This window comes from Hemitrygon akajei, chromosome 3 (assembly GCF_048418815.1).
Source record: "Hemitrygon akajei chromosome 3, sHemAka1.3, whole genome shotgun sequence".
In the NCBI taxonomy this organism is placed as follows: Eukaryota; Metazoa; Chordata; class Chondrichthyes; order Myliobatiformes; family Dasyatidae; genus Hemitrygon; species Hemitrygon akajei.
The window spans coordinates 101,911,944-101,936,412 of record NC_133126.1 but is presented as its reverse complement, the minus strand read 5'-3'; the positions used below and the strand labels follow the sequence as shown (position 1 = coordinate 101,936,412).

General features: G+C 41.6%; 1 protein-coding gene across 7 annotated transcripts in view; it reads right to left on the bottom strand.

The window, feature by feature from the left end:
• The window catches only part of numb (NUMB endocytic adaptor protein), a 251,647-nt gene that overhangs the window by 138,947 nt on the left and 88,231 nt on the right, over positions 1–24,469 (bottom strand). For all 7 annotated transcript variants that reach the window (XM_073040513.1, XM_073040514.1, XM_073040518.1 and 4 more), the window contains 2 exons: positions 11,340–11,482; positions 2,954–3,028 (listed from right to left, as the gene is read on the bottom strand). In XM_073040513.1, coding sequence (XP_072896614.1) covers positions 2,954–3,028; positions 11,340–11,465 — 201 coding nt within the window. In that variant the 5' untranslated portion in view covers positions 11,466–11,482. The remainder of the gene's footprint in view (positions 1–2,953; positions 3,029–11,339; positions 11,483–24,469) is intronic.

The window sequence follows — 24,469 nt, the reverse complement described above, 5'->3', positions numbered from 1 at the left end:
AAAAGCGAAATTTCCACCATACTTTTGTTTTCTCCTTCAGTGGGGATTCTATTCTTTTTCTCCTATCATTTAACATTATTTGGCCAAAAATCAATTAGACTACAACACACACAAAATGCTGGTGGAACACAGCAGGCCAGGCAGCATCTATAGGTATAAGTACAGTCGACGTTTTGGGCCGAGACCTTACGTCAGGACTAACTGAAAGAAGAGATAGTAAGATATTTGAAAGTGGAAGGGGGAGTGGGAGATTTGAAATGATAGGAGAAGACAGGAGGGGGAGGGATGAAGCTAAGAGCTGGAAAGGTGATTGGCAAAAGGGATACAGAGCTGGATAAGGGAGAGGATCATGGGGTGGGAGGCCTAGGGAGAAAGAAAAGGGGACGGGAGCACCAGAGGAAGATGGAGAGCAAGGAGTGATTATGAGAGGGACAGAAAGAGAAGAGAGAGAAAAAAAAGGGGGAAATAATAAATAGATAAATAAATAAATAAATAAATAGGGGATGGGCTAAGAAGGGGAGGAGGGGGCATTAACGGAAGTTAGAGAAATCAATGTTCATGCCATCATGTTGGAGGCTACCCGGAAGGAATATAAGGTGTTGTTCCCCCAACCTGGGTGTGGTTTCATCTTGACAGTAGATGAAGCCATGGATTGACATATCAGAATGGGAATGTGACATGGAATTAAAATGTGTGGAATGTGTGGATCCTGCTTTCTCTGGCAGACAAGTGTAGATGTTCAGCGAAACGGTCTCCCATTTTGCTTCAGGTCTCACCAATATATAGAAGGCCACACTGGGAGCACCGGACGCAGTATATTACACCAGTCGACTCACAGGTAAAGTGTCGCCTCACCTGGATGGACTGTCTGGGGCCCTGAATGGTGGTGAAGGAGGAAGTGTAAGGGCAGGAGTAGCAACTGTTCCGCTTACAAGGTTAAGTGCCGGAAGGGAGATCAGTGGGAAGGGATGCGGGGGTGGGGGGGAACAAATGGACAAGGGAGTCGCGTAGGGAACGATCCCTGCAGATGAGCTTGGTGGTGGGATCCCGTTGGAGGTGGCGGAAGTTACAGAGAATTATATGTTGGACCCGGAGGCTGGTGGGGTGGGAGGTGATGACAAGGGAAACCCTATCCCTAGTGGGGTGACGGGAGGATGGGGTGAGAGCAGATGTGTGTGAAATGGGAGAGATGCATTTGAGAGCAGAGTTGATGTCCTGAATGGTGGTGAGTCGGCTGGTGTGATATACTGCGTCCAGTGCTCCCGGTGCGGCCTTTTATATATTGGTGAGACCCGACGCAGACTGGGAGACCGTTTCGCTGAACACCTACACTCTGTCCGCCAGAGAAAGCAGGATCTCCCAGTGGCCACACATTTTAATTCCATGTCCCATTCCCATTCTGATATGTCTATCCATGGCCTCCTCTACTGTCAAGATGAAGCCACACTCAGGTTGGAGGAACAAGACCTCATATACCGGCTGGGTAGCCTCCAACCTGATGGCATGAACATTGACTTCTCTAACTTCCGTTAATGCCCCTCCTCCTCTTCTTACCCCATCCCTTATTTATTTATCTATTTATTATTTCCCCCTTTTTTCTCTCTCTCTTTTTTCCTCTCTCTGTCCCTCTCACAATCACTCCTTACCTGCTCTCCATCTTCCTCTGGTGCTCCCCTCCCCCTTTCTTTCTCCCTAGGCCTCCCTTCCCATGATCCTCTCCCTTCTCCAGCTCTGTATCTCTTTTGCCAATCAACTTTCCAGCTCTTAGCTTTATCCTCCCTCTCCTGTCTTCTCCTATCATTTTGGATCTCCCCCTCCCACTTTCAAATCTCTTACTATCTTTTCTTTCAGTTAGTCCTGACGAAGGATCTCGGCCCAAAACACTGACTGTACTTCTTCCTATAGATGCTGCCTGGCCTGCTGCGTTCCACCGGCATTTTGTGTGTTGCTTTAATTTCCAGCATCTGAAGATTTCATGCTTGCGTTTTTAGACTGTAGGTAATCTGCCCCAACTCCACAATACTCCACATCAAATGCCATCTATTTAGCCTACATATCCACTGGTAACTTCTTTCTCCCATCTACACATTTTCATTAACTTAGTACCAGTTGAAAACTTTTATTGACATCTTTGTTCCATCATGCAATTTATAACTTACTGAAGATACAGTTAACACATTTTTCAGTGACACATCATTATATGTAACACCAATTCCACAATCTACTACCACATTACAAAGTCACTCATTTAACACTTGATGTTTGACCAAGATCGAAATTAATAGTAACAAAGCCAAAGCTGGTTACGTTTGCAATCCTAAAAATATTTTATAGAACAGCACACTATCAGTGAAACTCTACGTACAACTGCACCTCAATATTTGTTTTTCACACATGTAATGTTTTATAGTATGGCACTGTTGTAAACTACAATCCACATAGAAAGTGATTGATTCAATCCTCATTCTATTAAATACCATCTCCAAGTAACACAGTTTTGTTGTGTCTTACTAATATGACTCCACGGAAGATTCTGCTAAGGATGCGAGCATAAGGCTTCCTTTGCCTTAGCAATAAACCAGTGGAGATATGAAGTCCTAGAGTCCATGTCCTGTCTCTGCAAGATGGGGAATGCCATGCTACAATCGTGGGCAAGAGGAGAAATAATGGTGCAAGAAAATTAAAACAAAACCCCACCATTGCAGCCCATTTAGCTAGCACAGATAAGATGCTACATTAGTACTCCAGCGTGCAATGGTATACAAAACAAACCTGAACTATTTCATGTACTTAAAGTACAAGAGTCAGCAACCATAAATCATGACAAAGTGCAACACCAAGCTAGGAGCAGCAAACTACAAAGAACATTAGTTAAGCAACATAAAAATTAGTATTTTCTGATATTATGTGCAATTTTTAACTGTTTTGTGTTGTTCAAAATGTATATACATACAGATTTCAGTTTCTTTACAGCTTCCTCACAGATGTGCATCCCTCGAGATTCATCTACCTCCACATGGCCTAAGTACTGAAAAGGAAGAATGCAACCTCTGATTAGTCTTAAAATACATCTCACTTAATACAAAGTTTATGTAAAATCCTAAGAGACTCCTCATGGAATTGCTTCCCATTGAGCATTTGTAACAGATGAATCAAGGTACTTCACTATCTGCAATCTCAATAGCTATAGGTTCAGTTCAACCAACAGGGAGGAAAATCAATGATAGCTTTTGCTCAAGATCACAAACACACACTTTGAAGCTTTGCAAAGATAATGTTGGGTTTGATTGTGAATAACCAGCTGAAAAAAGAGTAACTACTTAGTCAATCTATCGGGAGATCATTCACATGAGTGCAACTCTGTGGCTAATGAAAGCTGTGCCCACAAAATAGAATATCACAAGAGAATGACACAACCTGAGAATGTGGAGGCAAGTACACACAACATTTAACCATTATCTGGATGTGCACTTGAATCAAGGTATAGAAGGCTACTGACCAATTGCTGGTAAATTGAATTGGTAAAGATAACTGCTTGATGGTCATACCTGCATTCCAGATTTCAAGTTCTCATTAAATATTACAGATCCTAATTAAACTTTTCTTCACAGATAATCCTGAATATTGAGAATTTATAGTTTTAATTTCAAGTTTACAGTTCTTTGTTTTCCATGCATATTTTCCAGTCTATTTTCTGAAAAAATTTAACAAATTCTGAAAGTTCCCACATTCCCATTTACCCTTATTTCATATAATACATTCTGAGAAAATGTCTCATCAATGCTTTTTCAAAAGCTAGGTGCAACAGATTCACTTGTACTTGTCTACGTACCCTTCTGAAGTTCACTAAAGAGAGTCAGGTACTTTTTAAAAAAACAAAACCTCACTAACATACCTTATCATACGATGATTTTCTAGGTTTCTGGTTATAATAATGTAACTACTGTTAGCCTATCTGGTTCATAGATTCACACAACACAGAAAGGTGCCCTGATAGCCCACTTTGATCATGCCAACTATATTGAACCTTTATGATAATCCATTTGCCCACATTAGGCTCATATCTTTACAGGCATTTTCTATTCAAAAGTCTTTCAATGTTTTAATTCTACCTTTTTTTAAAAAGATAAAGATTAGCTTTATTTGTCAAATATGCATCGAAACATCCAGTGAAATGAGTTACTTGCATCAATGACCAAACTAGTCTGAATATGTGCAACCCACAATTGTCGCCACACTTCCGGTACCAACATAGCATATCCACAACTTACTAACCCTAACCCGTACGTCTTCTGAAATGTGGCAGGAAACCAGAGCACCAGGAGGAAACCCACGCAGTCATGGGGAGAACACACTCAGCAAAATCAGTAGTGGGAACTGAACCCTGATCATACAACTGCCATTGTAAAGCATTATACTAACCACTACCAACTCCTTTGGCAAATGTTTCTAGATCACAACATGGTGGAAAAACTTACCCCTTAGATTTCCTTTAACTTTCTCCATATTCCCCTTAAACCTGTGCCCTCCAGTTCTCAACTGGCCTACCTGAAGAAAGAATCCAGCAAACCTATCCATGCCCATCATAATTTTATGAACACTTATAAAGTTACCACTCAACTTCCTACATTCCAGTAAAAACAAACCCAACCAATACAATCTCTCAATATAATAATGGCCTTCCATTCACCAACACCTTGGTGAATCTAGGGTGCCACAGTATGTAGCGGTTAGTGCGACGCTATTACAGCTCGGGACAGAGTTTGGAGTTCAATTTCGCCATCCTCTGTAAGTTGTACGTCGTACATGGGTTTCCTCTGGGTGCTCTGGATTCATCCCCCAGTACAAAGTTAGCAGATTGTCCTGTGATTAGGTAAGGGATAAACAAAGGGTTGTTGGGCAGTGTGGCTCGTTGGGCCATTAATCCTGTAGTGTGTTATCTCTAAATAAATTTCTGCTCTTTCTGTTGTGATCACAGAGGCCCCATGTACCGCCTAGGCACTAGGGTTCAGACGACGATGACGACATATTGTGATCACAACCTTCTTTTTAGCGTGGCAACCTGAACTGTACATAATCCTCTTACATCTATAAAAATAAGCATATCAAATGCCTCTTTTCACTACTGGGAACGATGGACTTGCAGCCTAAGGTATCACAATGCATCAACACTCCCTGCCATTTCGTCGATATGTCCGAACAGAATTTGATCTCCCAAAGTGTTACCTCACTTGTATGGATTAAATTCAAACTGCCACTGTTCAGCTGATCCATGTCGCATTGGATTGTTAGACACCCATCTTCCTTATCTATGATTTCACCGAAGAAAACTTACATCACAGTACAGGCCCTTCGGCCCATGATGTTGTACCAATCTTTTAACCTACTCTAAGATCAATCTAAACATTCCCTCCTACATATCCTTGCATTTTTCCAACATCCATGCGCCTATCAAAGAGTTCCTTAAATCCCCCTAATGCTCAATCACCATTCCTGGCAGGGCGTTCAATGCATCCACCAATTTCTGTATAAACAACTAACTCTGACATTCCCTCTATTCCTCCAGTTACCTTAAAATTATCAGAATCAGGTTTAATATCACCAGCATATGTCGTGAGATTTGTTAACTTTGTGGCAGCAGTATAATGCAATAGGTTTGAATAGGTTTCAAGAGATACCTTTAATGTCAGAAAAATATATACAATATACATCCTGAAACTCTTCTTCTTCACAAACGTCCATGAAAACAGAGGAATGCACCAAAGAATGAATGACAGTTAAACATTGCGAAGTTCCCTCCCACGCACGAGCAGCAGCAAGGCAATGACCCCTCTACCCCCACCAACGGAAGAGGATCAGCACCCTCCACTGAGCACTCAAGCGTGCAGCAAAGCATCAATAAAGACACAGACTTGTAGTACCCCAGAGACTACTCGTTCACCCGGTCATTCAACATACCACAGGCTTTCTCCTTAATAAGGGAAAAAAAAAAGAGGTGTCCCTGTTTCTCAGCGAAAGGGGAGACATAAAAAACAACTCGCTGATTTACAATGTCAATAATAAGAAGCTGTTCCTGAATCACTGAGTGTGTGCCTTCAGGCTTCTTCCTGATGGTAACAATAAGAAGAGAGCATGTCCTGGGTGGTGGGGGTACTTAATGATGGAAGTCGCTTTTCTGAGGCACTGCTCCCTAAAGAAATCTTGGATAATATGCAGGTTATGTCCCATTCTATTAGCCATTTCTGCTTTGAAAAAAAAATCTGGCTATCCACTTTATCTATACCTCTTATACCTTTTGTACACCTCTATCAAGTCACCTCTCACCCTCCTTTGCCCCAAAGGGAAATGCCATAGCTTACATAATCTATCATCCCAAGACATGCCTTCCAGTCCAGGCAATATCCTGATAAATTTCCTTTGCACCCTCTCTTTAAAGTTTCCACTTCCTTCCTATAATGAAGTGACCAGAACTGAAAAGAATATTCATGGTGTAAAAAAGCTATAACATTATCGCACAGCTGTTGAACTCAATCTCATCTAATGACAGTTTTGAGTCATCTATGGATGTGGACCCCAAGATCCTTCTGTTCCTCCACACAGCTAAGAAACCTGCCTTCAACCCTCCATTCTGCCTTCAAATTTGACATTGCAAAGTGTATCACTTCGCACCTTTCTGGGTTGAACACCATCGAACTTCTCAGCCTAGCTCTGCATTCTGTCAATGTCCTATTGCAAACTACAACAACCCTTCACACTAACCACAAATCAACCACCCTTTGCGTCATCTGCAAACTTGCTAACCCACTTTTCCACCCTCATTCAAGTCATTCATAAAAATCACAAAGAGCAGGGGTCCCCAGAACAGATGCCTGCAGATACCACTGATCACTGACCTCCAAGCGGAATATAGTCGATCTACTACTATCCTCTGTCTTCTATAGGCAAGCATATTCTGTATCTATACAGCCAGGTTTCCCTGGATACCATGCCTCCTGACTTTCTGCATGAACCTACCATGGAGAACCTGATTAAACGCCTTACTAAGATCACTATGAACCACAGCTCCACCTTAATTAAAGTGCTCAATCATATCCTCAAAGAATTCAATCAGGTTCAGGAGGCATGATCTGCCTCTCTCTCACGCAAAGCCATACTGACTATCCTTAATTAGACTATGCTTCTCCAAATACTTGTAAATCCTGTCTTTAAGAATTTTCTCCAATAATTCGCCCACCACTGAAGAAAGACTCATTGATCTATAATTCCCAGGATTACTCCTACTCCTTTCCTTGAAGAAAGGAGTAACATTACTACCCCACAATCATCAGTGGCCAGTAAGGATGCAAAGACAACCACCAAGGGCATAGCATTCTCTTTCCTTGCTTCCTGAAATAACCCAGGATATAACCAAATTTTGCGTCATCTGTAAACTTCACAATCAGGGTACATACATCACTTACAGGTCCCACACCAATCACTGTAATACACCACTAACAGACTTCATGACAGAGAAAACAACCACATGAATATCCCATATCCTATCAACAAGCCAATTTCTAATCCAGTTTGCCAATACACCTTGGATTCCCTGTGCCTTAACTTTCTGAACCAGTCTACCGTGCAAGATGTAGTCAAGAGCCTTACTGAAGACTGCATAAACTCCTGAACTGTATACTTCAATCAATATTCTTAGTTACTGCCTTAAAAAAGTGATCAGATTTGCAACGCATGACCTCCCCTACACAAAATTTGCTGACCCCTGAAGTTCTCTAGTTTTAAGTCTAAAATTAAATTGGGATAACCAATATATCTCAAAAATAGAGGGATTCCTCATCTCTGTTCTAAATCGACATTGTTCTATTCTGAGGCTGTGCTCTCTGGTCCTAGATTTCCCCACTAATGGAAATATCCTATCCACATCTGCTCCAAACAGGCCTTACAATATTTGATGAATTTCAATGAGATGCCCCCACTTCTTCTATTCTCCAGCAAGTACAGGCTATATTTCTCACACATCAATCTTTTCATTTCTGGGTTCATTCTCATGCTCCAATTACTCCAAGTGTGGTCAGACCAGCATTACATCCTTACTTTTATATTCTTGTCCTCTCAAAGTGAATGCTAACATCGCATTTGCCTTTCTCACTACCGACTCAACCTGCAAGTGAAGCTTCCAGGAAATCCTGTACTAGGACTCTGAAGTCCCATGCACCTCCACTTTCTGAATTCCGTTTATAAAATAATCTATGCCTTTATTCCTTCTTCCAAAGTGCAGGACTATACACTTCCTTACACTATATTCCATTTGCCACTTCTTCGCTCATTCTCTTAATCTAAATCCTTCTGCAGACTCCTTGTCCCTTTGTCTATCTTTGGACACAAAGCCAGCAATTCTGACTTCCAAATCACTGGCATGTAATGTGAAATGGTCCCAACACTGACCCTGAAGAACACTACTAGTCTCCAGCAGCCAACTAGGAAAGGTCCCCCTTATTCCTAATCTTTGCCTCCTGCCAGTCAGCTAATCTTCTGTTCATGCTAATATCTTTCCTGTAATACCATAGGCTCTTGTTTAGCAGCCTGTGTGGCATCTTGTCAAAGGCCTTCTAAAATTCAGGTAAATAACATCCATTGATTCTCCTTTGTCCATCCTGCTTATTATTTCCTCAAAGATTTCCAACAGATTGTCAGAGGCAAGATCTCCCCTTAAGGAAACCATGCTGACAGTCTATTTTATCGTGCTACACTGAAACCACATCCTTAATAATGGATGATAATATCTTGCCAACTACTGAAGTCAGGCTAACTGGCCTATAATTTCCTGTCTTTTGCCTCCCCCCCACCCGCCTTAAAGAGTGGAGTGACATTTATGGCTTTCCAGTCCTCTGGAACCATTACAGAATCTAGTAATTCTTGAAAGATCACTATACAAATGCCCCCACTAAGTTCCGGTAATATGGCATGGTCGGACTGATTGGCCACTCCGGGTCCAATCAAAAGTGCATTTGTTCGCCTTGTAGTCTTTTTTTTTAAATGATCGCAAGTCACTGCTGGATGCTCAGAACATCAAGTATTTCAGGACTATCCCATCAGTCAGTTGCTCAATAACCATGGAGTTGCACTTATTGCTTATCATTCAGTTGTTGCCCAGACTTGTTACATACCGTTGTGCTGAGACAGTATGAGTGATTATACTGGTCATTTTTATTGTGATCGCAAGACCCTGTTGGACAATGGTAACGTAGAATATTGCAAGTCCAGTTCACTGGCGAGACTGACGGTGGGGGAGCTGCGTTGCCTCAATTGTAGCAAGAACTAGACCTAGGCTGCAGGGTCATCTCAGATGCAAAGGCCTGTTGCAGATGCCCAAGGGGGGAGAGCTGAGACAGCATGAGAGACAGCAGAGCTCTCTGTGGGGCACACTGGAATTTGTATTGAGTTAGACCCTCCCATCAGAGCTGCTCTCAGTGTTCACTCGGTGGAAGAAAAAGCTGAACCAGGACAATCTACAGTCAAGCCACTCAGGGACTTCAGCTATATTTTTTCTTTATGTCTGCATGTATCCTCTTTTATATTAATAGTTTGCTTATTTTAATACAGGTATCCCCCACTTTACAAATGTTCACTTTACACCACTTCACTTTTACAAGAGACCTACATTAGTAACCTGTTTTCGCATTACAAAGAGGATTTTCGCTTTTACGAAAATTTTCCCCATATAAATTAATGGTTTTTCACTTTACGCCATTTCGGCTTAAGAAAAGTTTCATAGGAACACTCTACCTTTGTAAGGGGGGGGCACCTGCACTTAATTTTTTCCCCTTGTTGCATTTGGTTGTCTCTGTTGATTTTTTAAAAGCTTCCCATTCCTCAACTTCCCACTATTTTTTGGGGATACTGTACAAAATACTGCTCTTCTGGTTTTATGCTGTCTTTTATTTCCCTTCTCAACCATGATTTGCTGATCCTCTTGAACAGTGGTTCTGGAACTTTTATATGCCATGGACCTCAACCATGGCCTCTGCACTCGGGTAATCACACTCTTTCTCTCCTGACGGTAAGAGTTTGTTGCTGAGGATGAGTTGGGAGAACTCAAATCAAAGCGACACTGCAAACTGTAACATCAAAACAGTGAGAGACGCTGGTCTCCCTCTCGTTATGGCAGGAACAATATCCCTCTCCCCCTTGTTAGAAAGAGAGGGCCCGTTAAAATGGCAAAGTGTTGGGATGGTCACTGGATTCCATTGGACTCCTTGGGGGCCATGCTGTGCTTGCATGGTAGGTAGTGGGACTGATGCTCTTTATTGAAATAAGTGGAGAGAGGGGGAGGGGAGGGCTGATGCTTTTGCTGCTGCTTGTGTGTGGGCCAGGGAAAGGGGGGCTTTGGGAATTTTACAATTTTTCTATCATTCGTTCTTTGGGGTTTTTCTTCTGTTTCATGGATGTCTGCAGAGAGTAAGAATTTCAGGCTGTATATTGTATACATTCTCTGATATTAAATGGAACCTTGAATCATTAACCAAGGAATCCATGGACTCCAGGTTGGAAACCCTTGCTCTAAAAGGCCTCTTTTTTGGGATTAACCAATCCTGTTCCTTTCAAGTTTCTCCCAGAAACTTCAGCCATTACTGCTCTGTCGTTAACCCTGCTAGTATCCCCTTCCATCCAATTTTGACCAACTCTTCTCTTATATCTCTATAGTTCCCTTTAGTCCACTGTAATACTGATATATTTGATTTTAGATTGTCTCTCTGAAACTGCAGTGACTTCTATCATATTATAACTTCCTAAAAGTTCCTTTACCTTAAGCTCCCAAATCTAGTTCATTGAATAACCAATCTAGAATTGACTTTTTCCTCGTGTACTCAACCAGAGGCTGCTCTAAAAAGTCATCGCATTCCTTCTGGAGAATGCTTCTGAAATGGCATTTCAGAACAGCACCAACCTGTTTACTCTAATCTACTTGCATGGCCATAGTAACATTGCCTTTTTTACATGCCTTTTCTATAGCCAGTTGTAATTTTTACCCCAGATCCTACTGTTTAAAGGCCTGTATATAACTCCCCATCAGGGTCTTTTTATCTTCGCAGTTCATTGACTCAAGGACTGAACATCTTCTGATCCTATGTCACTTAAGGATTTTTTTTAAAACAACAGAGCTACCCCACCTGCCTGCAAAGCAATGCAGTAAAATATTCAATAACATCCTGAAGTGAAGAAGCACCACATAGTTACTTCTGAAATTCTGATATTTTGCTGGTTCCATAAAAGTCTTTTTTAAACCAAACACAAACAAAATCATTGAATTTAGTTAAATAAAAGTTCAGACAAGACCTCACCTTAACTTGGAAACTACATTTGCCACCACGGACTGCTTCTTCATCCGTCTGCCACTGGTGTGGACGGCTTGATTCAGGAACATATACATCTTTCTTGCGCCTAAAACTCTGTCGCAACTTGTTCATTTTTAACCACCAACTTCCTGAAACACAAGTGTAAAAATTTGCATATTATCTGGAAACCATAGAAAGGGTGCAGAGGAAACTTACAAGGATGTTGCCTGGGTTGGGGAGCATGCTTTATGAGAATAGGTTGAGTGAACTTGGCCTTTTCTCCTTGGAGCGATGGAGGATGAGAGGTGACCTGATAGAGGTTTACAAGATGATGAGAGGCATTGATCGTGTGGATAGTCAGAGGCTTTTTCCCAGAGCTGAAACGGTTGCCACAAGAGTATACAGGTTTAAGGTGCTGGGAAGTAGGTACAGAGGAGACTTCAGGGTAAGTTGTTTGGTTTTATTTTTTTTAATTTTTTTTTTAAAAACGCAGAGAGTGGTGAGCGCGTGGAATGGGCTGTCAGCAACGGTGGTGGAAGCCAATACAATAGGGTCTTTTAAGAGAGTTTTGGATGGGTACATAGAGCTTAGAAAAATAGAGGGCTATGGGTAAGCCTAGTAATTTCTATGGTAGGGACATGTTCGGCACAACTTTGTGGGCCAAAGGGCCTGTATTGTGCTGTAGGCTTTCTATGTTTCAATGTTCCTATTAAGTTTGACCCACTGACAGTAGTGTTATTCCTTTTTTGTAAAAGCAGTAATTATTTCTCCAGCACAAATAACTAAATTAGCAAACTAAAATCAGAATCAGATTACCATTGATTTAAATGACAGGAAACAAGTCAATTACACTAATGAATTCAAATTAGCAAAATGACTGTACCAATTATTCATCTAATCTTCAACACTAATTCTGATGTATTTACGCATATGAAAATCCAATGCAACTCCAGATTAAATAGCGAAGTTGCAATCACAGCAAAGTGCTTTAGCTGTTGCATATACAATATTCTCTGCTTAATTGGGGCAGCTGATCATTTAGGACAACTCTTAAAGAAACAAATTAATCGAGAAAATATCTAGGATACCCTTTATTTATTTGGGACAGTGTGCTGCTTAATTGAGACAGGAGACTCTTGCTGAATAGTTTCTAACTAGCAACAGTCAGGTGCAATTGTGTGACCGTTAACACTACACTGTGCTTACAGCGAAGAATTTTAAAATAGTGTCAATTGTGTGTGTGTTATGTTATCCATTCCCATCAACGGATGCCGATTCAGGAAAGTACATCTGAACTTGAGTTAGTAAACTGACAGGATGCCAGGAAATTTATTGTTGGATTACGATGCCATTCATGCTGGAAGGCAATAAGGCAGTCCATTGGCTGCACTAGATGTCTACGCTGATTTTGTTCATTTACAGTCAAAAGAACATGGTAGCATACACTGGATGAATTACTCTGTTGAAAACTATTAGGAACTAATACAGTTTTATAGTGCTATAGTAATATTAGTAATGTTCTAATTGGTTCTGGATTTCATTTAAATATACATTGGTTATTCAGTTAAAAGTACTTTGTCTTTTTAACTATTTGCATGAAGCTTCGGTTAATTGGTGCAGCCACTTAATTGGGCCAAAATGTACTGATAATGATGTGTCCCAATTAACTGGGATCCACTGTGTCTTAAGTAAATTACAGTTATTTATTATTATGAATTCCAATATACTGCTGCCACAAAACAACATATTTCATGAAATATGCCAGTGCTATTAAACCTGATTCTGATAAGGCGACCAGACTGAACACAATATTCAACATGTAGTCTGACCAGGGTTTTATAGAGCTGCAGCATTTCTTTGCAGGTCTTGAATTCAGTCCCCTGACTAATGAAGAACAAACCATAGATATTTGTAACAACCATATCAACTTGCATGACAACTTTGAGGGATCTATGGACATGGACCCCAAGATCTCTCTGTTTCTCCACTCTGCCGAAAATCCTGCCATTAACCCTGTATTCTGTCTACAAATCTTCATGTTTTTCTGGGTTGAACTCCATCTGCCACTTTTCAGCCCAGCTCTGCATCCTGTCAATGTCCCACTGCAACCTAAAAAAAAACCCTGCACAGCTCTACCAACCTTTGTGTCAACTGCAAACTTACTAACATGCCCTTCTACTTCCCCATCCAAGTTATCTGTAATAATTAGATTACAGTGTGATTAATTAGATTAGAGTGCAGACCATCACTGCTTACCAACCTCCAGGCAAAATATGCTCTGTTGAATACCACTCTCTGCCTTCTCTGGGCAAAACAACTCTACATCCACACAGCCAAGTTTCCCTGGGCCCCATGCCTCCTGACACATCCAGTGTCGTGTCACATTCTCAAAGAATTCAATTAGGCTCGTAAGACATGGCATGGCCTGCACAAAGCCATGTTGACTATCCCTAATCAGATTATGGTTTTCCAAATGCTTGTAAATGCTATCTCTAAAAACGTAAACACAACGAAATCTGCAGATGCTGGAAATTCAAGCAACACACATAAAATGCTGGTGGAACGCAGCAGGCCAGGCAGCATCTCTAGGAAGAAGCACTGTCAACGTTTCGGGCTGAGACCCTTTGTCAGGACTAACTGAAAGAACAGATAGTAGAGATTTGACAGTAGGAGGGGGAGGGGGGCCCCTCTGGATTTCCCCCTCCTACTTTCAAATCTCTATCTATCTTTTCTTTCAGTCAGTCCTCAGCCCAAAACATCGAAAATGCTGTCTCTAAGAGCTTTTGCCAATAATTTGTCCACCAATTCCCAGGGTTATTCCTACTCCCTTGCTTGAACAAAGGAATGACATTTTGCCATCCTCCAATCATCTGGTACAACTCGAGGATGTAAAGATCATTGCCAAAAGTGCGGCAAACTCTTCCCATAGTAACCTCTGGGTTATCCCTTCTGGCTCCAGGGACTTAACTATCCTAATGTTTTTTCCAACGTGCAGCACATCCTCTTTCTTCACAATGTTCATGCAAGTCAGCCTGTTTTGCGCTGTCCTCACAAATGTCAAGGTCTCTTTCACTGGTGAATACTGCTTTCATTAAGGACCTCCCTCCTCTACTCCTGATTGTTCCTAACCTCACTCTGGCTATCCTCCTGCTCTTCACATACATGTCCAATGTCTTGGGGATTTTCTTAATCATATTTGCCAAGGTCTCTTCTTGCCCCCTTCTAGCTCTCCTAAGTCCATTGTTCAGCTCCTTTCCAGCAACCTTGTAACTCTCTACAGCCTATCCTTGCTTCCTAAACCTAAAGTAAGCTGCTTTCTTCTGCTTGACTGGATAATCCACAGCTGGTCAACCATGGTTCCTTCACCCTACCATCCTTTTTTCCCTTTTCTCTGGCAACATCTTAAAATCGTCTTCACTCTTCTCAGTTTAACTACATTGTTCAGACAACAGGGTAACTAATGCTGTACGCAGTACTCAAAGTCTGGGCTTACCAACAACTTACAGAACTGCAACATAATGTTTCAATTCCTATACTCAATGCCCTGTCCCACCATACATTCTTAACAAGTTTCTTTCAGATTGGAAGTCTGTGACCAGTGAGATGTCACAGATATTAATGATTTGGATAATAGAATGATACTTAATACATCAATTTTCTGAAGACTAGCTGGACACAGGATGATGAGGATCCAGTGGGGTTCTTGCAGGACATAGATAGGTCAAAGGTAGAGCAGATGGAATATAATGCGGGAAATTGAAGTATTCACCTTACATAAACAAAAACAAGGTGCCTGCATGACTTTGGATATGAATCTCTAAAGTTAACATGCTGGTTCAGCAAGTAACTTGGATGGCAAATGAAATTTTGACTTTTATTCTTGACTGCCACCTTGTTGCAATTAGTTGTACAGGTTGGGCCTCTCTATCTAGAGGAGGATAAGTTTGTAGCTGGGATGAGGCAACTGCACGCCCAAAAAATTTTTAGGCAGGAGGCTCTGCTGGATGGATTAAGAATACCGTCCACACAGGCTAGACTTTTAGAGGAATAAGAGGTGAACTGGAGGATGATAGAGCTGAGGATGAGCCAGCAAGTTTACAAGTTGATGATGGATGTAACATGAATATAAGGAAGGACAAGCCAATAATTGGGTACAACTGCAGACAGAGCAAAGAGCTAAGTTGTACCACAGAGGCAAAATTCAAAAGGGCGAAGAATGCAGGACTGAAGGTGTTGTATTTAAATGCACGTAGCATTTGGAATAAGGTGGATGAACTCATGGCACAAATAAAGATTGTTCGGTATGGCATTGTGGACGTCAATGAGTCATGGCTGAAAGAAGGCCACATTTGGGAGCTTAACATCAAAGGATATATACTTTGTATCAAAGGATAGGCAGCAAGGCATAGGCGGTGGTGTTGCTCTGTTTGTAAGAGAAGGAATTACAACTTAGAAAGAGGTGACATAGTGTCAGAGAATGTTATGTCTTTCTGGGTGGAGTTAAGAAACTGTAAGGGTAAAAATAACCTTTATGGGAATCATATATACGCCTCCAAATAGTAGCCGAAGTATGGGGTTAAGATTGCTAAGGGACCTGGAAAAGGCCTGTAATAAAAGGGTAATGACACAATGGTAAGGGGGGCTTCAATATGCAAGGAGATTGGGAAAATCAGGTTGGTGACTTATTGCAAGAGAGGGACTTTGTTGAATGCCTACGAGATGGCTTTTCAGAGCAGCTTGTGCTTGAGCCGACTCGGAGAAAGACCATCTTAGATCGGGTGTTGTGTAATAACCCAGATCTTATTACAGAGCTTAATGTAAAGGAACCTGCAGGATGCAATGATCATAATATGATTGAGTTCATACTGCAGTTTGAGAGGAAGAAGCATATATCACATGCATCAGTATTACAATGGAATAAGGGGATTTACAGAGGAATGAGAGAGGCGTTTGGCCAGGTGGATTGGAGGATGATACTGGCAGGTATGATGGCAGAGCAAAGCTGGCTAAGTTTCTGGGAATAGTTCACAAGGTGTAGGATAAAAATGTCCCACAGAGCAAGGAGTTCTCAAACGGCAAGGAAGGCAACCATGGCTAACAAGGGAAGCTGACTACATAAAAGCCAAGGAAAGGTCATATAAGGTACCAACAGTGATTGGGAAATTGGATGATTGGCAACTTAAAATCCAAAAAAAGGCAACTAAGAAAGCAATAAGAATGGAAAAAAGTTAAATATAAGGGCAGACTAGCCAATAATATAAAGCACCATACCAAAAGTTTTTTCATTTATATAAACACTAAAAAGGTGAGAGTTGATATTGGATCACTGGAAAATTATGATGGTGAGGTAGTAATTGGGGACAAAGAAATGGCAAATGAATATTGGGTACTTTGCATCAGTCTTCAATGTGGAAGACACTAGCAGTGTGCCAGAGTCAGTGAGCAGGAGTGAGTGCCGTTGCTATCACAAACAAAAAAGTGCTAGGTAAACTCAAAGGTCTTAAGGTGATAAGTTAGCTGGACCAAATGGACTACCTGAGAGAAGTTGCTGAGGAGATAATGATGCATTGCTCATGATCTTTGAAGAATCACTTGATTCTGACATGGTCATGGAGGAATGAAAAATTGTAAATGTCACTCCATTCACTCCACTCTTTAAGAAGGGAGGGATGCAAAAGAAATGAAATTATAGACCAGTTAGCCTAACCTCAGTGGTTGGGAAAATGTTAGAGTCTATTAAGGATAAGGGCTCAAGGTTCTTGGAGACTAATGATAAAATAAGTCAAAGTCAGCATAGTTTCTGTGAAGGGAAATCTTGCCTGACAAATATGTTAGTGTTCTTTGAGCAAGTAACAAGTAGGTGGACAAAGGAGAGGTAGATAATGTCATTTATTTGGATTTTCATAAGTTATTTGATAAGGACCCATACATGTGGCTGCTTAACAAGATAAAATCCTTTCACATTACAGGAAAGATACAGGAATGGATAGCAGAATGGCTGACAGGCACAGACAGTGAGTGGGAATAAAAGGAGCCTTTTCTGATTGGCTGCCAGTGACCAGTGGGGTTCCTCAGAGTCACTATTGGGACCACTGCCTTTAACATTGTTTGTCTGTGATTTAGATAATGAAATTGATGGCTTTGTGGTGAAGTTTGTGAGTGATGTGAAGATCAGTAGAGGAGTAGGTAGTGCTGAGAAAGCAATGCAGGACTTAAGACAAATTGGAAGAATGGGCAAGAAAGTGGCAGATGAAATACAATGTTGGGAAATGTATACTAATGCACACTAGTAAAAGGAACAATAGTGCGGACTATTATCTAAATGGGGAGATGGTTCAAACATCGAGGTACAGTGGGACTTGGGAGTCCTCATGCAGGACTCCCAGAAGGTTAATTTACAGATTGAATCTGTGGTAAAGAGTCTGTGCAATGTTAGCATTTATTTCAAATGGGAATAAAATATAAAAACAAGGAGATCATTCTGAGCCCTTATAAGACACTAGTCAGGTCACATTTGGAGTATTGTCAACAGTTTTGGGTCCTGTATCTCAGAAAGAATGTGCTGCCATCGGAGAGAGTCCAGAGGAGGTTCATGAGGCAATAAAAGGGTTAACACATGAGGAGCGTTTGTCAGCTTTGGGCCTATACTCACTGGAATTTAGAAGAATACGGGGGGTTGGGGTGAGCGGGGAATCTCATTGAAACCTACCGAATGTTGAAAGGACTAGATAGGGTGGATGTGGAGAGAGGAATGTTTCTTATGGTGGGGGCATTCAGTACTAGAGGGTACAGCTTCAAAATTGAGGGGCAACTTTTTAAGAACAGAGGAATAGAAGATTTCTTCTTAACTCGAATGCTTTGCCACAGACTGCAGTGGAGGCCAAGTCCATGATTATACTTAAGGCGGAAGTTGATCATTACCCGATTGTTCAGGGCATCAAAGGATATGACGAAAGGGCAGGTGTATGGAGTTGAGTGGGTGTGGATTCAGCCATGACGGAATGGCAGAGCAGACTCAACAGGCTGAATAGCCCAATTCTGCTCTTATGTCTTATGGTCTTGCTCTTTAAAACTTAAATTCTTAAGAGACTTGAAATATTGATGTTTCTCTGGTTAGGGTTCCAATCTGAAACAGCATTCAGAAAAGAAATCCTTTGCCCATAAAACAGCATATTTTTGATTTCTCTATGCTGTTGAGGTTCAGTTGCCAAGTGCATTCAAGAAAGTTTTTGGTCACAACAGACATGAAGATTGTGCACAAGATAAGCTTGAGACACTGGACCACTGTGACCTGATTCTAGTGAGCAGTGAGCAGCCAATTGATGTTTTTTGTGGCTAAAGGGATCAGGGGGTATGGAGAGAAAGCAGGTACAGGGTTCTGAGTTGGATGATCAGCCATGATCATACTGAATGGCGGTGCAGGCTCGAAGGGCCAAATGGCCTACTCCTGCACCTATTTTCTATGTTTCTATGTTTCTGTTTTCCATTTGTTGTATTTTGAGCACACCTAAAGCACACTTTAATCATGACCTAAAAACACACCATCCACCTAAATGAATGCATTAAAAAATGACTGATTCAATGCAATAATATTTTCCACCAACTGCCCCCAAACTGTTTACAGCATTGTCTAGTCTAGTCATTATTTTCTTCCAGATTGCTGCAAGGAATAAATGTATAAAAGCATCATCTTCATCTTGAACGAATTGCTACTGAAATATTTCAGATGCTTATGCCATAAAACCGCTCACCACCACCACAGACCACAGGTGGTGCCAATTCACTTGGGGCTACAACACAAAGTAAAGATCGAAGGTTAACAGGGTATTTTAAAATAACTATCTTAAAAAAAGGGCTTCTTACATGTCACCACAAAAAAAAATCTGTGCCAAAGCATAGATAGCTAAGTTGCCCTGTGATAGCAGAAATATTGTTTAAGGAAGGACTGAGTATATAGTTGACAGCACACTTCCTCACTGTTAGTTGTTTATGGGATCCAGTACCACTCCACATAAAGTGTAGCAATGCAATGTAGGTGGGTCTTTCTTTTGGATAAGCTATCAAATGAAGCTTCATCTACTCCATCAGGGATGTAAGAGATCCTATGACATCATAATGTGGTAACCAGTATAAAGTGTTTCTAGTTGCTGTATTACAGGAAGGACACAGCAGTTCTGAAGGGTTCAAAGGAGTTTTATAAGGATATATGCAGCCCTCTGTTTAGTAGACAGGTCATATTTGTGTAATCTTAGAGAAATGCTGATGTTGTTAGAATTTCAGAAGTGTGTACCTCCAGAGTCAGATTGTGGATCTTGGAAGGAAGCCATGACAGAAAAGCCACTGTATCTACTGCAAGAAGCATTTCACTGTTCAGGCAGCATTTATATCCTTCCAAAACCCAATGGAAAGCATCCTGTAAATTTTAACTGTTGGAATGACTACAAGTGCTTGGACAATAAAGGATACTATAAATGATCAACTCCTTTAAGAACCTGCTTCATGAAATCAATTTAGACCATAAGTATAGGAACAAAATTAGGCCATTTGGCCCATCGTGTCTGCTCTGCCATTTTATCATGGCTGATCCAATTTTCATCTCAGCCTCAATCTCCTGCTTTCTCCCCATATCCCTTCATGCCCTGACCAGTCAAGAATTTATCAACCTCTGCCTTAAACATACATAAAGATTTTGCCTCCGCAGCTGCCTGTAGCAAAGAATTCCACAGATTCATCACTTTCTGGCTAAAGAAACTGCTCATCTCTGTTTTAAAAAGATGTCCCTCTATTCTAAGGGTGTGTTCTCTGGTCTTAGAGTCTCCCACCACAGAAAACATTCCCTGTACATCCACTCTATTAACACCTTTCACCATTCGATTGGTTTCAATGTGGTCACTCCTCATTCTTCTGAATTCCAGTGAATACAGACCCAGAGCCATCAAATGCTCTTCATGTGACAAGCCATTCATTCCTGGAATCATTGTGAACTTCCTTTGAACCCTCTCCAGTTTCAGCACATTCTTTAAGGTAAGGGACCCAAATGAAGAACATAAGAGTATAATTAATAGGAGCAGGAGTAGGCCATCTGGCTAACTGAGCCTGATTCGGCATTGAATAAGATCATGACTGACCATGGACTCATCTCCACCCATCTGCCTTTTCCCCATAACCCTCAATTCCCTTAATATTCAAAAATCTATCCAACCTTGTCTTAAATATATTTACTGAGGTAGCTTCCAATGCTTCATTGGGCAGAGAATTCCACAGATTCACCACTCTTTGGGAAAAGCAGTTCCTCCTCATCTCCATCCTAACTTTACTCCCCCAAATCTTGAGGCCATGTCCCTTAGTTCTAGTCTCATCTACCAGAGGAAGCAACTTTTCTGCCTCTATCTTATCCCTTTCATAATTTCATAATGTTTTGCAAGATCTCCTCTCATCCTTCTGAATTCCAGCAAGTAATCGCAGGCAACTCAATCCCTCCTCATAATCTAATCCCCTTATCTCTGAAATCAGCCTGGTGAACCTCCTCTGCACTGCCTCCAAAGCCAATATATCCTTCCTCAAATAAGATCTGAACTGTATGCAGTACTCCAGATGCAGCCTCACCAGTACCCTATACAGTTGCAGCAATACCTCCCCTACTCTTAAATTCAATACCCCTAGGAATGACAGTCAACATCCCATTTGCCTTCTTCATAGCCTGCTGCACCTGCAAGCCAACCTTTTGCAATTCATGCACAAGCACTCCCAAGTCCTCTGCACAGAAGCATGCTACAAGTTTTTACCATTGAAATAATAATCCACTCTTCCATTCTTCCTTCCAAAGTGGATGACCTTGCACTTACCAACAATGTACTCCATTTGCCAGACCCTTGCCTACTCACTTAATTTATCTATATCTCTCTGCAGACTCTCCATATCCTCTGCACAATTTGCAGAGTTGCAGACCACAGTATGTGCGCTTGCAACACTGTGTGTCAGACAGAGTGGTCAGCAGCACTGGGGCTCCAAAGGAGACTGTCCTGTCTCCCTTTCTCTTCACCATCTACATCTCGGACTTCAACTACTGCACATAGTCTTGCCATCTTCAGAAGTTTTCTGATGACTCTGCCATAGTTGGATGCATCAGCAAGGGAGATGAGGCTAAGTACAGGGCTACGGTGGGAAACTTTGTCACATGGTGTGAGCAGAATCATCTGCAGCTTAATGTGAAAAAGACTAAGGAGCTGGTGGTGAACCTGAGGAGGGCTAAGGCACCGGTGACCCCTGTTTCCAACCAAGGGTCAGTGTGGACACGGTGGAGGATTACAAATACCTGGGGATACGAATTGACAATAAACTGGACTGGTCAAAGAACACTCAGGCTGTCTACAAGGGTCAGAGCTGTCTCTATTTCCTGAGGAGATTGAGGTCCTTTAACATCTGCCAGACAATGCTGAGGATGTTCTACGAGTCTGTGGTGGCCAGTGCTATCATGTTTGCTGTTGTGTGCTGGGGCAGCAGGCTGAGGGTAGCAGACACCAACAGAATCAACAAACTCATTTGTAAGGCCAGTGATGTTGTGGGGGTGGACCTGGACTCTCTGACGGTGGTGTCTGAAAAGAGGATGCTGTCCAAGTTGCATGCCATCTTGGACAATGTCTCCCATCCACTCCATAATGTACTGGTTAGGCAAGGAGTACATTCAGCCAGAGACTCATTCCACCAAGATGCAACACTGAGCATCATAGGAAGTCATTCCTGCCTGTGGCCATCAAACTTTACAACTCCTCCCTCGGAGTGTCAGACACCCCGAGCCAATAGGCTGGTCCTGGACTTATTTCCACTTGGCATAATTTACCTATTATTATTTAATTATTTATGGTTTTATATTGTTATATTTCTACACTATTCTTGGTTGGTGCAACTGTAATGAAATCCAATTTCCCTCCAGATCAATAAAGTATGTCTGTCTGTCTTTTCCAGTCAATTTAGTATCATCAGCAAAATTAGATACACTACACTCGGTCCTCTCTTCCAGATCGTTAATGTATATCATTGCAGGCCCAGCATGGACCCCTGTGGCACACCACTCACCACTGATTGCCAACCAGAATAACACCCATGTATCCCAACTCTCTGCTTTCTATTGGTTAACCAATCCTCTATCCATGCTGATACATCACACCTAACTCTATGTATCCTTATCTTATATCTTTTATGTGGCAAATTATCAAACGCCTTCTGGAAATCCAAGTAAATAACATCCACCTGTTCCCCATAATTCCCTCCAGGCTTGATAAGCAGCTCAGAGACTTCGGCCTTCACCCTGCCTTGCGCAGTTGGATCCTGGACTTCCTGTCAGATCAACGGCAGTTGGCAAAAGTGGGCTCCCTCACCTCTGCCTCTCAACACAGGAGCACCCCACGGCTGTATCCTAAGTCCCCTCCTTTACTCTGTATACCATGACTGAGTTGCCACCCACACCTCCAATCTGCTAATTAAATTTGCAGACAATACTACATTAATTGGCCTTATCTCAAATAATAATGAGGCAGCCCACAGAGAAGTCATCACCCTGGCACAGTGGTGTCAAGAAAACAACCTTTCCCTCAATGTCGCAAAAACAAAGGAGCTGGTTATGGACTACAGGAGAAACTGAGACAGGCCCAACCCTATTGATATCTTATAGATCTGGAGATGAGAGGGTGAACAGCTTTAAGCTCCTCGGTATACACATCACTGAGGACCTCACATGGTCTGTACATACCGGCTATGTGGTTGAAAAAAAAAGCACTACAGCGCCTCTTTCACCTCAGACGATTGAAGAGTTTGGTATGGTCCCCCAAATCCTAAGATCTTTCTACAGCAGCACAATTGAGAGCATTCTAACTGGCTATATCACTGCCTAGTATGGGAACTGTACTTTCCTCAATTGCAGGACTCTGCAGAGAGCGGTGCAGACAGCCCAGCACATCTATAGATGTGAACATCCCACTAGTCAGTATATTTACAATGACAGCTGCTTAAAAGGGCCCCAAGGATTATTGGGGATCCAAGTCACCCCAACCACAAACTGTTCCAGCTGCTAGCATCTGGAAAATGGTACTGTCTCTTCGATCCGCCTACCTGCCCCACTTGCAGTCACACGCTCTTGTCCCTAACCTCACAATGAATTTGAGGCAGCTAATTTAATGGGTGTACCTTTCATTCCTGAAACAGAGTGCCAGGTAACTCTCCTCCTCCCTGATGTGCCGCAGTTTCTGAAGCTCAGATTCTAGGTCATCAACTCTGAGCCTGAGCTCTTCAAGCAGCCAACACTTGCTGCAGATGTGGTTATCAGGAACCACAATGGGGTCCACCAGCTCCCATATCATGTAGCTACAGCACATCACCTGATCCTGCATCTTCCTTCCTTTATTTATTTAGTTGATGCTTGGTGACTTTTTTTTATTTAACCACTACAAAAACTTTTTAAAATTTATTTATTAAATTTTAGAAATTACAAGGAATAAATGTGATAATAAAATACCGTAGATGTCGGATTATAAGCCGCTACTTTTTTCCCACATTTTGAACAGCTTTGAACTCTGCGGCCTTTAATACGGAGCCGCTAATACATGATTTTTTTCATGCCGCCAAAAACATTTTGCCTCGTAACAGTAGACCAATAAAATTGATGAGTAGTTCACAGAGGTCCAATGAAATTGTACGATAAATCAAGTGCACTTTCACAATTAAATTATTGTAAATCAGTCATTTGTACTCACCCTCATCAACATGGAAAACACTCGAAGAAAAGCATTGTGCTGCCTTTATGGCAGTTATTTAGTTTATAATATTTTCGCTTAGTAATTCATTTTCTAGTTAAAGTTAGAAGAGTTTTAACTATATTTGTTTTCTGTACTACATCGCGGGATGCTATGACGTCACACCCGGTTTCGCCGCGTCTTGTGGGAAAAATGCCGTTTGCGATAAACGGGACGGCGGGGGCGAGCGGCGGAGCGAAAACGCTGCTTTTAAGTTAAAGGCGATCAATAACTTTTCCTGGTAGGCTGCAGTATATATATTTTTTACCAGTCGTTAGGAGATATTGGAATGTTGTTCAGTAAAAAAGTATACGCAACGTATATTTAAAAGTAGCCGCGTTACAGGCA